Source organism: Hemitrygon akajei, chromosome 4, assembly GCF_048418815.1.
Source record: "Hemitrygon akajei chromosome 4, sHemAka1.3, whole genome shotgun sequence".
Taxonomy (NCBI): domain Eukaryota; kingdom Metazoa; phylum Chordata; class Chondrichthyes; order Myliobatiformes; family Dasyatidae; genus Hemitrygon; species Hemitrygon akajei.
In genome coordinates this window covers 70,608,867-70,629,452 of record NC_133127.1, presented here as the reverse complement: position 1 = coordinate 70,629,452, position 20,586 = coordinate 70,608,867, and the positions used below count along the sequence as shown (strand labels likewise).

General features: G+C 40.2%; 2 protein-coding genes across 3 annotated transcripts in view; one reads left to right on the top strand and one right to left on the bottom strand.

The window, feature by feature from the left end:
- Positions 1-20,586, top strand: part of fat4 (FAT atypical cadherin 4) — a 363,521-nt gene that overhangs the window by 75,150 nt on the left and 267,785 nt on the right. The window lies entirely within an intron of this gene.
- LOC140726429 (endogenous retrovirus group 3 member 1 Env polyprotein-like) lies at positions 2,295-8,213 on the bottom strand. The gene is made up of 2 exons (XM_073042813.1): positions 7,458-8,213; positions 2,295-4,813 (listed from the first exon to the last, which is right to left on the bottom strand). Exon 2 carries the CDS (start codon positions 4,519-4,521, stop codon positions 2,851-2,853), a length of 1,671 nt encoding a protein of 556 aa, XP_072898914.1. The 5' UTR covers positions 4,522-4,813; positions 7,458-8,213; the 3' UTR covers positions 2,295-2,850.

Sequence of the window (20,586 nt, the reverse complement as noted above, 5' to 3'; positions counted from 1 at the left end):
TGATTGTAGCAAATTTTTCTACAGAAGTGGTTTGTCATTGCCTTCTTCTGAGCAGTGTCTTTACAAGAAGGGTGTATCCATACATTATCCAGCCATACATTATCCAGCCATTATCAATACTCTTCAGAGGTTGTCTGCTTGGTGTCTGGTTGCATAACTAGGACTTATGATATGCACCAGCTGCTTATATGACTGTCCACCACCTGCTCTCGTGGCTTCATGTGACCATGATCAGGGGACTAAGTAGGTGCTACACCTTGCCCAAGGGTGACCTGCAGGCTGTTGGAGGGAAGGAAAATCTTACACATCCTTTGGTGGAGATGTATCTCCACCCCTTCACCCCAGATCAGCTATGAATTTATTGAAGATGGTGTAAACACAAGAGAAATGATGTGCACATGATTTTGTGTCTTGTTTTTGTGTTCTGTTCCAAGTTCTAAAGAAAGATTATGTCAGCAAACTAGAAACATTAATTTTGTTTCCCTCTCTACAGTTGTTCCCTGACCTACTGCTTATCTCTAGAATTTTCTGTTTGACTAACATTTATAATATTTCAAAATTTTGACAGTACAGTTAGTGGACCTGGCTAAGGTTACATACCTTGTTCAATTGTGCAGCATGATGTCTGTGTTTTCTCAATGGCTAAATATGAGGATGAGCATATTTTCCAAAGGCCCAATTTATTTTGCTTATATGAAGGAAGGTAACCTAACATGGGCACAACTGGAATTCCAATGTGTGAAACAAGAAAAGGACTTCCTTACCTATTGAAAGAGCTCAATGCATTTACACTTCTGGAAATTTTAAGCAACCAATTATTATGTCTATGTCATCAAAGTTTCTTTTTCCCTGAGATCCAAGTTCACAGAGCATCACTGGAATCCATAAAAAAAATAGTTTGAAATAATTGGCTGCTTCTGTTGACTCAGTGGGTAAATCCAATGTGTAATGTTGGTTCCCTGCCAAAGAAACCAGGAAGTGCCAGGTTCGATACTTAGTCTGCTTTCAATTAGACAAACTGATTTGTTGTTCAGAGGTAGACTGAAGCAATTTCCAGCCACTGCTGAATAATGGAGAAAAAGAATGAGCCATATTAAACAACAACTTAACTATTGGCAGCAGTGGCCTCCAAGGTTGCGGCATAAAAGTTCTGTATGGGACACATGGCATTGGGTCAAGAAGGTGGTTCTCTGTCATGAATAGTGATGACCTTCTAGTGACCTATACTATGCTTTGTGATCTTGCATAAAGGGAGTTCCAAATCCTCAAAGTGACCTGGTTCCCATGCTACCATCACACTGTCAAATGAAAACCATAATACAGAAAGTCAACATGTGAAACATTTTTATGCATTCACATAAAATAAACAGCATACAAATATAATCTGATCACCATACAAGTGTGTCTTCTATGTGACCCTTTTCTGCCCTACTGTTTAAAACTTAGAACATAGAAAAGTATATCACAGGATGAGTCCTTCAGTCTATGATGTTGTGCTGAACTAATGAAGCTGATGACATCTAATTACATAAATGTCTTCTGCGGGCACATGGTCTATATTCCTTAATTCTCTGCATATTCATGTGCCTATCCAAGGCTTCTTGTATGCCTTTATAGTATCTGCCTCCACCACCATCCTTGGCAGCACATTCCACACACCTGCCACTCTGTAAAGAAAACTTGCCCCCACATCTCTAAACTTCCTGCTTCTCACCTTAAATGTATGCCCTTTAATATTTTGACCCTAGGAAATATTAGCTGTCTGCTCTCAATTTCATAAACCTCTATCAAGATTCCCGAAAGCCTCTGCCACTGCAGATAAAACAATCCTAGTTGGTCCAGCCTCTTCTTATAGCATATGCTTTCTAATCCAGGCAGCATTCTGGTATCATCTTCTGCACCCTATCCAGAAACGCTGCACCCTTCCTATAAAAGGACAAAATTGAATGCAATACTTCAGATTGAGAATATGGTTCTACACTTTTTTTTCCTGTGCTTAACTGGCTGATGATTGCTGCATCAGATTTGAGGAGGTTGTAGATGACCATGAAGGTTGATAACAAGCAGCTATGGGCCAATTGGGTGTGTTTTGGATTGCTCCATCTCAACTTAAGTGCCAACAATCTGGGCTAGGTGACTGCTGGACAAAAGGGAAAGACATTGTTCAGATGTTAGTGATAGGGATTGTGAATGCTGTCCACCTGAAGAATAACTATGTGTTCCATGAACTTATTGAGAACACTCCAGGGCTAGGTTCCTTGGCTGTCAGAAATAACTCACACCATGAGTCTCAGCAAACTGCAAAGCGGCAAAGCTTTATTTTTCACGAGTCTGCAGAGTCGGACCCAAAACTGCTCCAGCAGTATTGAGCCCAGAGCATTACATTTCATTTCCTTTTATACAGTTTCAAGTAGGTTATCACGTGTCCCTCAGTTGCTGTATCATTCCTACAATTATTCATAGTCAGCTCCACTCTCCCCCTCCCCACAGGCTTGTACATTTCGGGGGTCACATACACATTTTCTCATATCCTCTGTCCTTGGAGTTAGCCATCCGCAGAGCCATGTCTGCCAAGTTTTCAAACACTCATCGGCCTTGGAGTTAGCCACAAGAGTACAGCTTATCTCCATCTGTTCCATCCACCTCCGCTCTCAGCTCCTAGCTTAATGACTCCTTTTTAGTTCTTCATGATTACCACAAGGTACAGATTGTACCTATACAGTTTTGCAAGAATCTTATATCCTTATTTAGCAATGTGTCAGCATATGTTTTGTAAGCTTAGATCTTAGCACAGTCTAACCTTAACCCTTTCTCTTCTTACAATTCCACCCTTTTTCTTTTTAGAGTGTGCTAAGGATTTGTCCAGGGATTCCACTCTTTCAGTTCTCTGCCTCGTTGCAACAGCATTTTAGCCGGGTCAGCTGGGTTCCCTGGCTGCATTACCTGTACTACTACTCGCGTTATTAATGCTCTCAAGCAGGGTATTAAGCATGGTAATATGATTATCATTATGAGTATTCCACCAAATATTAACAGGGCTATTCGCCACCAGCTTCCTCCCAGCAGACTATCCAGCCAACTCAGGTTCCCTAAGGATCTCCAAGTTTGTACTGGCACATGGGCCAACTTCCGAATTTTGTCGGATATTTTCAACACTGCCTTTCCATTATCATTTATCTTTAGGCAACAGTTTGTCAGATTGAACTTTCCACAGACCCCTCCCTCGGAGGCCAATAGGTAATCCAATGCTAATCGATTTTGGTATATGGCTGTTCTCATCTGGCTTTGCTGCTCAGCCAGCAATTCCAGAGCCAATGCGGTTTGGTTGGTGATCACCTCTACTACAGCTTGTAGGCGTATTATTCGATTTAACATATATACCGGGGTTCGGTAACCCCATGACCCATCCTGGGCCCAAGTTGCTGGTCCGTAATATTCAATGATGCGTGCTGGAGGCCACTCGTCGCCCCATTCTCCCACCTTTATCTCCCGCTTCTCCCTTCTCAGTGAGTCAAATAACTTGATTCCCAATTCCCTATCTTCATCCTGGGGTAGGAGGAAGAACTCTGGCCTTATAAGGCCTAAGAAACAAACTCCTCCCCATCCTTTCGGCAATTTGGTGTATGCCTGATTCCCACAAATCCAGAACAGACCTTCTGGGACAAATCCTCCTTTCCTTGCTTTCCGCCAGGCTTTCCAAACACTGGGAATTCCTTCGTACGGGTTATGCCCACTGCAATTCCAGATTCCCGAATTGTTTCCCATAGCCGTACAATTGTCCTTTGCCCCTTTAGTTATGTACCAAGTCGGCTCCTCGGGCCACCAAGTGGCATTATTTTTTGTTTTAGCCAACTTTATACTCTGACATGGGCTTTCTCCTACTTTCACCTTCCCTTTTCTTTCTACACATACTTGTCCTTCCGGATAGTTTGTTAACTTCCATTCTTGCGTCCTCCCAGTCCTTTTCTTATCCCAATCATGAGCCAATAGCTCCCACACACTCAAACTCTCACCTATCCATGGCCATTGCTCGCTCATGTGGGGTCCCCCACAAACCCAACAGTCACTTACATTTAAACTTGTAGCTATTCGAGTTGCTAAGTCTATAAACAGGTTTTCCTTCATTTCCGGTCTTGTTTTTCCATAGGTTCCCCATTCTTCTCTGACTCCACCAAACTCTGCCCTTCCTTTTTCTTTCCTTTCACATATCCATTCTGTCTCAGGGCATGTACTTTCTCGTACACTCCAACTTTTCCCTTCTCCTTTTTCTTCTCTCACTGATCCACCGGGGTATCCCCTGTTCTTTCTCAGGGTATATTTTATTCCTCCCTCTTCACATTCCTCTTTTTCTTTTCCATAACATTGGTCATTTACATGTGAATGTGACACAAGGGCCCCGGGTCGTTCTTTTCCTTTCTCCAAAACTCGGTTCCTACACTTGTCACATTTCCCTTCTATTTTTCCCACATACAGAATTAAATATATTACAGTCAATAATGTAACAGTCCACATTGAGTTCATTTTTGTTGCCTTTTCAGTTTCACCACCAACGGTTCTTCACTGGGAACACAGGTCCACTCCGTGTGTCCCTCAGGCTTAACTGGTCCCTTTATTCTGGATGCGTGGGTCCACCCTTTCTCTTTTGTTCGTACGGCCGCCTCGGTGGTTAACAGGACCTGGAAAGGGCCTTCCCACTGTGGTTGTAACTTCTCCGGCTTCCAGGTCCGTACCAGAACCCAATCTCCAGGCACGATCTGATGTAAAGCAAAGTCGAGCGGCGGAGTCTGGGCCAAGAGACCCTTCTTCCGCAGTTCTGCAAAGGAACGAGATAGTGCCAGTAAATAGTTCCTTATAAAAATATCACCCCCTTGTAGCGTGGGGTACCCTTCTACCTTATTCCAATACGGGAGTCCAAACAGCATTTCATAGGGGGAGATTCCTATATCCTTCCTGGGTGCTGTTCGGATTCTTAACAGGGCGATGGGGAGACACTTAGTCCAGGGTAACTTGGTTTCTAGCATTAATTTGGTCAATTGCGCCTTTAAGGTACTGTTCATCCTTTCCACCCGTCCCGAACTCTGGGGATGCCACGGGGTATGGTATTTCCATTGGATACTCAATGCATCACAAATCAACTGGTGCGTCTTGGAGGCAAAGTGTGTCCCTCTGTCCGAGTCTATGGACCCCATGATCCCATATCTGGGGATTATGTTTTCTAGTAGTATTCGGGCTACTGTAGGCGCATCGGCCTTTGTGGTCGGGTATGCTTCCACCCAGTGGGTAAAATGATCCACTATTACTAACAGGTACTTCCATCTCTGCACTGAGGGTAGTTCGGTAAAGTCGATCTGGACTCTATGGAACGGTCTCATGGCCAGTGGCTGGCCACCTCTTGGAGTGGATCGCATCACTTTCTTGTTTATCCGCTGGCACGTCGGACATCCAGTTATCTCTTGCTGGGCCAGTGTGTATATTCCTTTGCATACATAGTCCCTCAGAATTGTGTCGCACATGGCCTGTACTCCCCAGTGGGTTTGATGGTGCAACTGTTGGAGGATGTTGCGGGTTACTTCCTTATTTAGTACCTGTCTCCCATCCGGGACCGTCCATTTACCATCAGTGTCTTTTCGGGCTCCTAGTTGGTTCATGCTATCAATCTCTATTTGGGTAAACATAGGTTGTTTAGTAAGTCCTTCCCTCACTGGTATCAAGGTCAGGAGTTGGATCGGGTCTTCAACGGCTGCTCGTTTGGCCTCCCCATCGGCTAGACGGTTCCCTACTGCTTCAGGTGTTGATCCTTTTTGGTGTCCGGGTACATGTACTACCGCAATCTCAGTTGGTAGGGCCAGGGCTTCCAATGTCATACTTATCATTTGCTCGTGTGCCAGTCCCTTTCCTCTGGCCGTTATCAGTCCTCTTTCTTTCCATATCTTCCCAAAGGTATGTACTATCCCATAGGCGTACTTAGAGTCAGTGTATATTGTTCCGATCCTCTTCTCCAATATCCTCAGAGCCCTCTGGAGTGCGTATAATTCGCATGACTGGGCCGACCAGTTTCCCGGTAATCTCCCGGACTCCACTATTCTTTCAGTCTCTCCGTCAATGATGGCATATCCGCTGTGCCGTACTCCATCAATACATCGTGAGGATCCATCTATATACAATTCCTGTCCTTCTCCCAGGGGAACTTCCTGTAAGTCCTCCCGGCTCTTTGTTTGCAAGTCCAGCAATTCAATACAGTCGTGTTCTGACTCCTTTTCTTCTAGTCCTCCATAGAGGAACTGGGCTGGGTTGCAACTGGAATCCTTTGCGAAGTTTAGGTCTTCTCCGGTCATCAGTATAGTTTCGTACTTTAGAATGCGGGAGTCAGTGAGCCACCGATGTGCCTTCTGGGCTAGTAGGGTGCTGACCGAGTGGGGAGAATGCACTGTGATCTTCCCTCCAAAGGTTAGTTTCCGGGCTTCCTCTACCAATACCGCTGTCGCTGCCACTGCTTGGATACAGGTGGGCCATCCACGCGATACCGGGTCTAACATTTTTGACAGGAAAGCCACGGGTTGCCGCTTTCCTCCTCTTAGTTGGGTGAGTACCCCTTGGGCCATTCCTTCGGCATTGTTGACGTACAGCTGGAATGGTTTTTCCAGGGCTGGCAAGACTAACACCGGAGCACGGATCAATTGCCCCTTGATATAGTTGAATTTTTGCTCCTCTTCCTTTTTCACCCGTTGTCGTGTCCGGGAGCGCGTCATAATAAAGGGGGGTCCTGATTGTGGTGGATTCCCTTCCTCCCACTTCTTCCTTTCTTTTTCTAACCACTCATCGTATTCCTCTTTTCGTTTTTCTTCTTCTTCCGCCCATTCTTCCCGTTCTTTTTCCTTTTCAGCCTCCGCCTCCCGTGCCGGATCGTCCGGTTGGAGGGGGGGCAGAGGGAGCCGCCTCCGGTTGTTCAGGCCGGGGCACGTAAGGCGGAGGTAAATGATTCAATACTTCCCAAGGAGGTTTCTCCTTGTTCTTTGTTTCCAATTTGTAACTTCTGGCTGAGTCTCCTGGCCCCGAAACCCAGCAAGAGGCGTATTCACTTTCTTCTTCTTTTACATTTGGCTTAGAGTTTACATATATGTTTAAGGCCTGTCTAACCCAATCCTCATCTGACCCAAATGGTGGCCACCATACCGAGGACCCTTTTATTGGCTGTTTGGACCATGATTTGCAATATTCTACCATTCTCTTTTTCTGCTTTCCCTTTGTTCGTCCATATCCCCATCCTGCAAACATTCTACCGAGGGGGCTATCAGGAGGTACCTTCGGGAACAAACCCGAACTCTCCGGCTCCTCTTCCTTTGAGCTTCCCCCTCCCATTATTCCCTTCCCGGCCCGGTTCTTTTTACTCTAGGTGTCGTCACACCTAGTTTACCCGGTCACACCCACCTAGATCTCAGTTAGCTAGTCTCACTTACCCGGTGTGCCGTAGAACCGTCTCCTTTCCTCCCTGCTTTGCCGCCTTGCGCTGTCCGGATCTCACTCGCTCAAGCCGTTTCAGACGACGAGCAAGGAATCAGGGACTGCCGAACTCGGCAGGGTGCACCTTCTCCGATGTCCTTCCTCTCGCCCTCCACGACCGGAGTGGGGATCCCGGACGAGACCCCCAGCTGTCAGAAATAATCCTACACTCTGAGTCTCAGCAAACTGCAAAGCGGCAAAGCTTTATTTTTCACGAGTCTGCAGAGTCGGACCCAAAACTGCTCCAGCAGTATTGAGCCCAGAGCATTACATTTCATTTCCTTTTATACAGTTTCAAGTAGGTTATCACGTGTCCCTCAGTTGCTGTATCATTCCTACAATTATTCATAGTCAGCTCCACTCTCCCCCTCCCCACAGGCTTGTACATTTCGGGGGTCACATACACATTTTCTCATATCCTCTGTCCTTGGAGTTAGCCATCCGCAGAGCCATGTCTGCCAAGTTTTCAAACACTCATCGGCCTTGGAGTTAGCCACAAGAGTACAGCTTATCTCCATCTGTTCCATCCACCTCCGCTCTCAGCTCCTAGCTTAATGACTCCTTTTTAGTTCTTCATGATTACCACAAGGTACAGATTGTACCTATACAGTTTTGCAAGAATCTTATATCCTTATTTAGCAATGTGTCAGCATATGTTTTGTAAGCTTAGATCTTAGCACAGTCTAACCTTAACCCTTTCTCTTCTTACATTGGCCATGCATTTTGTTTTGGAAGACTGAACAAAATGAAATGCTGGCATTACTTGTCAGTCTTGGTGAAGACTCCCCTCTTCATCTAGGAGTTTAATGAAGTAAAACTAATGAGCATCCCTGATCTTTTGCGAGCAGGCATGCAAGCTACTTTATTCCCCCAACCAAATGGCTAATCATTTCTACTTGATGTATCAACCATGCAGCTCCCAGCTCTAAGCTGCTCTGTACCATTTGTAAGGAGCCACAATCTACAGCTCTATGAGAGTGACAAATGTAGTGACGGGTGACCTCCTTGTCTGATGGCTGCAGCTCTACCGCTGGACCAAGTGTACCTTGTGATTTTGGAATAATAAACATGCAATGATATAGTCGAGAGTCAGGGGAATCACAAGTCTGAACATAAGAAATAGGAAAAGGATCAGGCATGTCATGCATTCAAATTGATGAAGAAGATCAGTGTCATGAATATTGTAAACCTGAAGAGATTGTGAGATGTGAGAAGGATGACTAGGCATCAGCATGCCATTATTCCCAGTGATCTCACATCAGTTGAAGCCAGTGGCTCTGGTGGCTGATCTCATGATCCTTCACTGTCCTCTAAGAAACTGAACCTGTGAGTATGGCTGAGATCCCATCATCCCCAACCCTTCTGCCTTTTGTTTTGGTCTGTGGATGTATGCAGCTTGTTTTACAAGACATAATGAGAAGTATGATAACTTTGCTAAAATATATGTTAGATATTTGCCATGCATGAATGAATGGGCATTATGAAGTGAGTTGTCTCACAATGACAGGTGTAGGGGAGTAGAAGCACACACATATAATTAAGCCTCTTGTGTGACAAGGGTAGGGCTGCAGGCGTGACTGTGACTACTAATCCTTCTGGCCATCTCCTGCCACTGAATTCACTTTTGCCCTTGGTGACTACTTGGGTTCCATAGGACCTCTTTCTGCATATTCATCACTTTTTGTAAGATCTCAAAGTCTGCTCCCATATGACAGGGCTAACCAGTGACAGGATCTGTGAATAGTTAGCCAGTGTAAATGTTGGTCAATTCTCCCATGTTTCTGGTCCACTATAAGCCACTATGTAGTGGCCCATAAGGAGTAATTTGTCAATAAGAATCCATCAGCAAGTTTAGGCCTTTTACGTTAAGATATTTGTGTCCAAATATTTTGGAAATCCTGTTGTTGTTCTCTTGAGTAAGCATCAGAATTGCATTTACAAATTACAAGCTGTTTTTCTACAATGGATCTCTTCCTAACTGGAGTATTAGAATCACACAGATGTTGTGATACAGGATAGAAGAGGGCTGTTTTCTCTGCAGACTCCCCCAATATGTGAGCAAGATGAGTGGTATGACTGACATTAAATTCAAGTTCTTATAAATGAAGGATGGGTGCCTGGAGGCATTTAGATTTAAGTTATAATAGGGGCCTATGGGAAAAGAGGGGGAAAGTAATTGCAATTTAATTTCCTAACCATCATAAGCTTTCAGTGTTCAGAATTGAAACCAACTCCCATTGGTGCTGGTGTATTCAGCTTAGCCAATTCACAGACTTTGGAAAAGCTGCATTTTATGGGGAATGAGGTGCAATACTGACATCAGCTTTTGGCTGAGAACACAGTAGAACTCATCCGGTACTGATTTTAATTGCAAAATACAAGACTCCATGCAGCATTGAGAAATTGCACAGCATTATTTTCTTGCCAAACCCTTACCAGTCCCCTCGTGTGCTGCCATGTTTTTCTCCTTTATAAATTCTTGGTTCTCATGGTTCTCATGGAGCAGATATATACTGTGGCTGTGTTTTTCTACCATTGAAGACGTGTTGATACCCATCTATTGTTTCCCCTCCAATTCCTTTGTCAGTCTGTCCTTTGACAAAAAACCTGCAAAGAATGAAGAACATTCATTTTTTTTACAAAATGGATTGGATGATCTCCAGTATAAAAATACTTCATTCCCACTAAGTTATCTCAATTTAATTAAAAGTTGAAAGTTAATTAATGAAGACAGTATATTGAGATCATACATTTTACAGCAATTTACTTGTAAATTAGCTTTGTCCATTAACTTTGTGCTATTTATACCTTTGTTGTAAGTGTGAATAGTATTGGGAAATGTTTTTTGTCTTATTTGACGGAATGCCAGATAAAAATAGTGTTCCTAGGACAACACATTGCAGCTTATAAAAACAGTATATGACAGATATTATGTATCAGTTCATTTGAAGTTCTGAGAGTGACTTGAATACAAGTCAGGTTTGAGATTATTATAAAAATAGAATATCAAGTACATGTAACTGTGCAGTCACTGGGTAATATATTTGAACTCGACAAACCTCCTGTGACAAGGTTGTAATGAAAGCTATCAGCATCTAGAACACAATAGCAAGATAACAGCAGTGGAACCAAAAGCTGGAGAACCACTTTATTCAAAGTGTCACCAATTCTCATGAATCTGCTAGAAACTCATGCTGTCAGAGGCACCCACGAACTTCAGCTGAATGGTTTGAATTATAGACTTGGAGGAGCAAACCAAATGGTCGGAATCCAAGACAAGCAAATACCACAGCATGTCAGTTCAATCCAATTCGGGAAAAAAAGAAGAAAATGCAGAATCAAATGCAAATGGATTTTGAGAGACAGCAGTACTTGACAATAAGGCTGCAGTTCCTTTAGAGAGTAGAGCCAATAACTAACAAAGGGCATTAGTTTGCAGAAACAAAAATATTATTGTTCTGCTCTTACCACGCACTGCATGAAAACAGAAGTTCCCTTCACTTCAGCCAGTTTTGATAGTCTGTTGAAAAATATATCATTTTGTGCAGAACCAATGCAGTCAGACATTATATTGACACATCATGTGGGCTCCGTTGTAGGAGGTACAGATGCTGTTAGGTCCCACACCATCAGGTTCAGGAACACTTAGCACCCTACAATGATAGGGCTTCTAAAGCCATGTGGATAACTTCATTCACCACTGCTCTGAACTGATTCTCAATCTACAGACTCACTTTCAAGGAGTCTTTGCAACTCATGTTCTCAGTATTATTTTTATTTACAGTTTGTCTTTTGAATATTGTTTGTTTATTAATAGTTTTTCATAAAATTCTATTGTATTTCTTTGTAAAGGCCTGCAAGTAAATGAATTTCAAGGTAATATATGGTAACATATACGTACTTTGATAATAAAATTATTTTTAGCTTTGACCATTTCCTTGCAAATTTACTAGCCTGTAGCTAAATTTATTAACTCTAATCTAGTCTATTTCTTTACTTGAACTTCAGAAGAATTTTGTATGAACAGTTGAGGGCAATCTTGAAGTTTAGAATTTACATCTTGTGTAGATTCTGAATTTTGGAAATGATGCAAGTGAATTTTTCTTTTAATTAAATTAGTTTATTTGTAAGTATTGTTTGAAGTTGAACATTTCACTAGGATTTTCTCACTGGCTCTGTGACACAAGTATATCCTACCTGTTCACTGTTAACCCAGCAGGGAAGAAATGCTATGCATTGCAGGCATAATACAAACACAGTGAATAACAGTTTAGCAGGAGGTGAACCTAGATCTAATCTACACATATATTAGTCTTTCTGATAAATTCATGGCGTGCAAAGTTTAGGGATTACATTTCAGGGTTGTGGTTTGAGAATGCTTGGAGCCAACTTGAGGCCCAAAAGTAGTTCCATCTCTTAACTTTTACTTCCATAAATCTAATTGTAAGGATTTTAAATTGATATTTGAGGGGAACCTGAGGGGCAACATCTTCACTCAGAGGGTGGTTTGAGTGTGTAGCAAGCTGCCCACTGAAGTGGTGGGTGCAGGTTCACATGCAACATTTACAAGTTTTGGGTAGTGTATGAATGGGAGAGTTACAAAGGGCTATGGTCTAGGTGTGGATCAATGGGACTTGGCAGAATAACAGTTCAGCATGGACTAGATGGGCCAAGTGACCTATTCCTGTGGTGTGGTCCTCTACGTCTCTCATCATTTTCACTTCCCTAAAAATAATAAGATGCAGGATCATGACATATCTCCCAAAAGTAGTATTTACAATGTATAGACATCTTGGTGGAAGGCACTTAGTGACTGTGGATGTTCACAAAGGGAAGAGAAAAAAGTTAGTCAAGTTTTGTGCTTAACAGTAATTTCTCAGTTGTCACTATGATAATTTGAGGCTCACTTATGGTGAATAACAACATGAGGGATGTAGTAGAGGTCAGTTGGGCGGGAATGAGCGAAATATCAGCAAGAACTCATATCTTCAGAAAGGAGCAGAAACAAAGACAATGAAACAATGAAACAATCTGCAGTACACAAATGTCTTCAACTTCCATTTGGTTATCTTGATGATTATTTTCAGCAGTTTCCTGTCAATTAAACTCCTAAAGAAATTCAGAACCTATGTATTTCCATTTCAGGGAAAAAATATTTTTACGATTTAAAAAAAGGATTAAAATATTATTAATATTGAAGACAAAACTCAGTACGGTTTTTGGGTACAAGCCAAATACATGGATAGAATGGATAGCCAGTATATTTCTTCCAGAGTTGAAAAATGTAATACCAGAGGGCATGTATTTAAGGTGATGTAGGTAAGTTCAAAGGAGGTATGTGACGCAACATTTTTACACAGTGCCAGGTGGCTGGAATGCACTCGCTGGGGTGATGGTGGAGGAAAATACGATCAAGAAGCTCTTCAAAAAGCATTTGAATGTGTAGAAGATGGAAGGATCTGGACATTGTATAGGCAAAAGGGATTAGTTTGGTTTGACATTTGATTACTTATTTAATTAGTTTGGCACAACATTGTAGGCCAAAAGGCCTTTACCTGTGCTGTATTGCTCTATGTTGGATGTTCTAACATTGGGGTCCTCTATGTGGATGCAATAAAATGCCTATGATCCACTGCCAACATACAGTTCTCAAAATTGTTTTGACACTAAAAACATTTGTGTCAAAACAACTCTAAGATCAGTTTGTTCAGTTAATTTATCGCAGTTTAATGAATTAAGAATTGATCTTTTGAATAGTTTAGAGTCAGCTTTGTAAAATTCAAAGAATCGGTCATACTGTTGATTGGTGTTCACACTAACAAATGTTAAGATCAGTTATGTAATAGCTCGTTATTTAGTTATCACTGTTTTTCACTATTGAATACATAAAAACATACCTTGTTCAGTGAGCTATGATGTAAAATAATACAAAAACAATATACAGTCCTGGAAATATCCAAGATGTTTCATCAGAAGGTCTGATTTAAGAGTTAGTTCTCCACACATGCTGTTTGTCCTTCTGAGCATTTCCAATAGTTCCTATTTTTATTTCAAAATTCCAGCATGTACTGCATTGTCACTTCAGAATATTCTTACCTTATTGTCTGGAAGTGAAGATGCCTATAGATTTATCAATAAAATAATATTTGTATTGCAACTCACTTATTGTGCTATAAGATAAATGCAGATTAAGTAGTGCCATGGAAATGTCGGAATTTCATCACTAGATGTACAGTATGAATTGGTAAAACTGAACCTACAATTGGAATTACATACAGCTCCAAGAAAGTGCTTGGAACGGAACCAGGACAGCTGTGTTTTGTAAATGGAAATATATGTTTCAGTATTTTGTTGAATAAAATAATACTGAATAAAACAAATATCTGCTTGCAGGTATGTGAGTAATAGGATATCATAACAGATGTTACTTATTAAGGCTTTAACTCAGGGAAATTGGGCTCCTGGTCAGATTTAATTGCTCAGTTATTTAATTGGAATTTTAAGTGCAGATGCATTCTGCGTTCCTCAGAAAGTTCATTTTTCCTTTTTAATGTTTTGCAGTCTATGGACTATAATATTTTCTTGAACATTCATGCACAATGGGTAATAATGCCCCAGCATCTCTTTTCACAAGCCTCCTGACTGTTTCCCTCTAAAATTCAAAGTAAGTTTTGTGCTACTTCTTCAGACAAATATTACACCCAAGATGTCTTGTATTAATTTTCTTAAGCCATTTCTGTGTTTGTGCTATTAAGTAGATCTTGTCATTAATTAGTTTCTCATTAATCTTCATTGTCCTTCGATATTCCCAGCCCCAACAAGTCTCAGACTTTTTGCAACTATACCATTCTGTAACTGCAGTTTTTATCTTGTATTTCCTTAATCAAAGGCCACCAGGTGGAGCACACCTGGTATATGACTGCTCTTCCTTTCAGCATTAAATCAGACAACCATTCCTTACAGATTTACGCACTTCTCCTGTTTGATTATAAAGGGATAAACCAATCCCAGAGTTTCCCCAATAATAACCTTCTTCCCCTCTCTACCTATCAGTATGAATGTGTAGAGCTGCCATCTTCCTTCATTTTAAAGATTAGGCCTCAGCAGTCTCAGGCTAATCGAGTTTCCTCCAGTCCTGCCAAGTTACTACCTGATTTTCTAGTTCTTTGCAATTTATCTTCCATCTTCACTGACTTCAGTACTTCAACTTTTAATTATTCATCATCATTCCAAAATCAAAACCAGATTTAATATCACCAGCATATGTTGTGAAATCTGTTGTTCTGCAGCAGCAGTACATTGCAGTACACAATAATAAGGACTGTGCATTACAGTAAGAAGTGTGTGTGTGTATATGTATAAAATATATATAAATTAAATAAGTAGCACAAAAAGTAGTGAGGTAGTGTTCATGGGTTTAATTTCCATTTAGAAATCAGATGGCAGAAGGGAGGAAGCTGTTCCTGAATCGAGTGTGTGTTTTCAGGCTCCTGAAATTTCTCCCTCATGGTAACAGTGAGAAGAGGGCATGTCTTGGGTGATGGGTGTCTTTAACGATGGAAACTGCATTTTTGAGGCATTGCTTCTTGAAGATGTCCAGGATGTTGGGGAGGCTAGTGCCCATGATGGAGCTGACTGAGTTTACAACTCAGTTTAAATTACTCTTTTAGGCGAAGGAGAGCACAACAAATTTTGAATAAGTAAAATTTTAAAAGACTTATTTCATGCTATACATGTTTGTATGTGGTACTGCAATATATTATTAAACATTAATTAAAAATTAGATACTTAAAATATGAAATTAAAAACTCAAAAATTGGTATCTATAATTCAAGCAGAGATCTTGCAATGTGCTCTATTGTGCATTTCAAAATTAGCAGCACTACTCTTGTAAAAAAAAAATCCACCATTCAGGTATTTCTCCTTTCAATCTCTAGCCATTCACTATAAACCTGCCATTGTCAATCAGCTGCATACCCACCTCAGTCACTCAGTCATCACCTGCTCTTTAAATCCACTCAGTTTTATTTACATCTTCGATGCATTATTTTTGCTCTTTGCTAACTGTGAACATGGTACACCACCCCCCCCCCCCCAATCCTTTACTGTTGGCAGTGTGGAGGATCAGAGGGATCTTGGGGTCCGAGTCCATAGGACACTCAAAGCAGCTGCGCAGGTTGACTCTGTGGTTAAGAAGGCATACGGTGTATTGACCTTCATCAATCGTGGAATTGAATTTAGGAGCCGAGAGTAATGTTGCAGCTATATAGGACTCTGGTCAGACCCCACTTGGAGTACTGTGCTCAGTTCTGGTTGCCTAACTACAGGAAGGATGTGGAAACCATAGAAAGGGAACAGAGGAGATTTACAAGGATGTTGCCTGGATTGGGAAGCATGCCTTATGAGAATAGGTTGAGTGAACTTGGCCTTTTCTCCTTGGATTGACGGAGGATGAGAGGTGACCTGATAGAGGTGTATAAGACGATGAGAGGCATTGATTGTGTGGATAGTCAGAGGCTTTTTCCCAGGGCTGAAATGGTTGCCACAAGAGGACACAGGTTTAAGGTGCTGGGGAGTAAGTACAGAGGAGATGTCAGGGGTAAGTTTTTTACTCAGAGAGTGGTGAGTGTGTGGAATGGGCTGCTGCAACGGTAGTGGAGGCAGATACGATAGGATCTTTTAAGAGAATTTTGGATAGGTACAGGGAGCTTAGTAAAATAGAGGGCTATAGGTAAGCCTAGTAATTTCTAAGGTGGGGACATGTTCGGCACAACTTTGTGGGCTGAAGGGCCTGTATTGTGCTGTAGGTTTTCTATGTTTCTATGTTACTTCTGCGATATTCCATTCTGCCGACTATTCCATCCCGCACCATCTCATCTCAAGAATTCCCTTCTGTTTTAATGTCTTGCCATTCATTCCTGACCCTTTTAAGTCCTCATATATATTTTCCTTTCACTGTCTGTTTCATATGTTGTCAATGTACGTTTCCTTGATGATAAAATACATTAGCAACATTATCTTTCCTCTGCCTTGACATTCTGACATTTAATTAAAATTTAGTAGTTGTAAAAGTTGAATCCATTATGTTTGACTCTTATCAAAAGCTTTCTGCCTTAGCAATTAGCTTTTGTCTTGTAACTTAGTAAAACAAAACTTGAGGTGCACATTCTTAATATATTTTAATCATGAACTAAGGCTTCACATGTCATATTCTGACTGCCAATTGAATATGTTTCAGATTCTTTTTGGGTCCAAGTTCATTGCTCTTAAAATAGGTATCAGCTATTAACCCCTTATTCCAAAATCTTCTTTGCCAGACCTGTTCATGAATTGTATTGAAGGCTTCACAAGCATGTCATAATATGATGTAACTGCATTTTCAGAGTTTCCTGAGTCATCAGCCTTCGGGTGCTTCACATTGCCTTTTGCATTATATTTAAAATGGTCAAATTATATTTAAAATCAACCTCTAGGCCAGAAGTTCCCAAACTTTTTTATGCCATGGACCATGCTGTTAAGCAAGGGTTCCTCAAACTGGAAACCCCTGTTCTAGGCTCTTGATGTCTTAACAAACTTTGCTTCCTGTTAATACTCAACACTCTTCATTTCTGTCCTCTTTCCATTATAGCTAGATATTCTTCTGAAAACTTAGTTGATGAGATGTTCATCGCTGCCAGTAGCACCCAGCGCATTATAAAGTCATATGAGCATAATATACGTTGCTTCCAAAATTAATTATATTAAAGTTGATGGAGTGAAATTCTGAGATAGAAATTAATATATCTTAGTAATAAAGCACATCCAACTCTTATCAACCAAAGGTGAATTTCTAGGGAAATTCATCATTCATGGAATAATGTTTGCTGTTTTTGGCTGTGTAATAGACAATGGAATGTATAATTAAAGTTTTGCAGATCAGACTCTTTGGTAGACTGGACAACAAAAATGTGCCAGGAATTGGGATTTAGGACTAATCTGCCTAGATCCTCTTACATTTACAGAAGTGAAAGTTTCTTTGTTTGCATTTCATTCTGTTGAAGTGATTTTCAATGTGTTTTAGAAATTTTAGCAATAAAAAGTGAGTAAATGGGTTTTAAAAATCCTTATTACAGAATTTCACATATTATGTTTCAAAGTAGATGACTTCTGATTATTTTTAATAGTTTTACACCAAAGTCATATTTATACCAGATTTATGCATTTGGAAGAAGCTGCATAGCTCAGCAGCACATTTTTGCCATATCTTGAACACTGGAACATGTTGATTTGATTTGTGAGAATTCTTAAGGATTGCACTGTCCAGCAGACAGGAAGATGGTAACGTTAGTGGCATCAAGTACCTTATTCAAAAGCTCGGGTCTGTTGAATTGGCATTTTACTTGGAAGGTCAACCACACAGCCAACTTCAATCACAATGGTATTCTGGAAAGATAAGTGTGTCAATTTGGTATGTTGACATTCAGTTAATATTTAGAAAGACTAGAACGTTTAACAGCCCCCTGTGCTGAAAAAGAGAGCAATTAATAAGAAAGAAAATTACTGTAAAATAGTTTCAAAAAATAAGTTTTATTTTGTAAATCAGAATGGAGGGTCTCCTGATAAAGGGTCTACATCCTGAAGCTTTAATTCTGTTGCTTTTTTTTTTACACATGCTGAGTAATATGCTGAGCTTATCTTGCATTCTTTTGTTTTTATTTTGGGGCTTATTTTATTCATGGCCCTTATATGAAGGGATTCGCATTAGTCAGCCACAGAGTGACATAGGATGCAAATTTGCAGATGCAGCAGAAATGGAGCTTTACTGTGGTAATGAGAACCCTCCTAAAACTCTTGTTTATTGGAGCAGGACTTCAGATATTAATATGATTCAGGATTGATGTGCTCAGCCTTTTCAGGCCCATGGCTCTACTCATTTTTCAGCTATGATGGTGAACTCTGAAAGAATATCTGGTAAATTATGTTTATTTTTCTTTATTACTTTGGGGATTATTTATAATCCATGGGTATTGATGCTATGAGTATTTATACTCCATAGCATTGTGGCAATAAGTTATTTGCACTGCCACTATGCAGAATTGTTTCACTTGGATTTCTAAATACAATAACAAATACTCCCCTACTTTTAGGACCTCAATTTTGTTAAAGTCCTTCTCATCTCTGAGTCTTTTACCTCTTAATTTCTGAAAAATAGATTACATGATTGCCTTTCAGCTTCCAGCACTATTGTAAAGTATATATGGATTTGAGAGTTGCTATACCGTTGCTTTTCCTGTTTCCTAAGAAAACATGCCACCCTTCCATTCATCTTGTCTTGGTAAAATGGATAGGACTGGGAACTTGCTGTATAATAATTAATTATTGTAAACCTGATAGATTAGAAGAATAGTGGAGTATACTGCTGTCCCACCTGCTCAGGCTATTTACTAAAGCCGCCGATCTTCCCATAAACTTCAGGCTCAACTACCGGTAGTTAAATAGACCCTTGTCATAGAAATTGAAGTAACGTGGAATAATTGAAGTTTTAACTTCTATCCCTTAAGTTTTGGAGTCCTGATTGACTAGCCAGTAGCTCAATCATGCTTGTAGGAGGAAATTCAAAAATCATTAACTGTAAGTCCAAAGATTAATTTATCTTTTTTTGAAGAGCTGGTCTCTTTGATCAGGTCACGACCATGGGCTGAGAGGTTATTGTTTTTACAATAACGGTAACTGCCAGTATGCTCAGAAGAACACTATTAGCTTTATTAAGATATGGCACTGGATGGAACAATTAGGTAATTTATTGTCAGTTTGAGAAACCACTTTATCACCTTGGCTTGCTGTTCTTTGAGAGTTTTCCACTCTCGCTGTTCAAGTTCTCATTCACCATTAAAAAAACCTCTCCATAAATATGTCACTTCCCAGTGAAGATATTCTTAGTTACATCATATTAAATGCTCTGAGTATAAGCTACTTCTGTTGCCTGCAACTTCTTATCTTGCAGCAGAGATATTTTTAATACCAGTATTTACCTTTTATTAAACTCACTTGAATCTTTCTCAATTTTCTTGCTGTCACTTACATCGGTCATAAGTTTATTTCAGCAATGCACATGTAATATTGAACACAAATACCTGTCATATTACAGCATCAAAATTCCATTGATTCTTTGTACTATTATGAAGCTCAGGATGCTACATCTACATAGGAATTTCTCTTTATTTTACTCGGATATATAGTCTGTTACTTTAAGGAATTGAAAGCAAATACTCTAATTTTAGATAGATCAATAAATGACATCACGTGCAATGCCAATTTTAATTATTTCCTGAACAGGGAATCAGTATTTCAGCTAAAATAGATCATTCAGAAAGAAAATAGAAGTCTGTGCCATTCTGCTTTCTTCTGACATGAAAAGAGGAAACAAAATATTCAGGGCTATGCATTACAAGATAGTAAATCAATCTGCTAAGATCATGTTTACAATTCTGTGACACCCAACAGACCAGTAATATTCTCTTTAATTTGCTTGTTAAACAAGAGGAAAATAGTATAGCTATACTTGACGCAGCACAGTTTTTTTTCCAATGACAAAGGAAGCTGTTATCATTACAAACACATTTTAATATGATTGGGATATTTTGAGGGGGAACCACTTAGGATGTGATAATGAAAAATATTGCAATTCTGGGAGCAGAGGGAAAGTCTCAGTACAAAATATGTAGATTAATTGTTATTTAAAGGGAATAATAGTTCTGTGGATGGAAATGAAGCAATGAAATGACATTTAGCAGAAATTCTATCATTAATAATACCGGGAATGGGACAAACAATTGGCAAAAGTTGACACACATTGAAGAATCATGTTTGTCCTTGTTTACCATTAATCAAACATTTTTAAAGTGTGTAATCAACCACACGGTATCACCTTTTATGGTAGTTAATATAGTGGAACATTTCAGTTAAATAAAGGTCGGCATGAACACTTTTTTTTCAACTTTAATTTTATGTTCACGGGGACTAACAGTTGATTGATCCAGCAACACAAGATTGAGAAGACCCAGTAAAATCCTTAAATCCTGCTTTAAAAATGGAGAGAATCATACA

Bases quoted from the DNA above. Each gene is read 5' to 3' on its own strand.
- LOC140726429 (XM_073042813.1), bottom strand. From the start codon at position 4,521: ATGAACTCAATGTGGACTGTTACATTATTGACTGTAATATATTTAATT.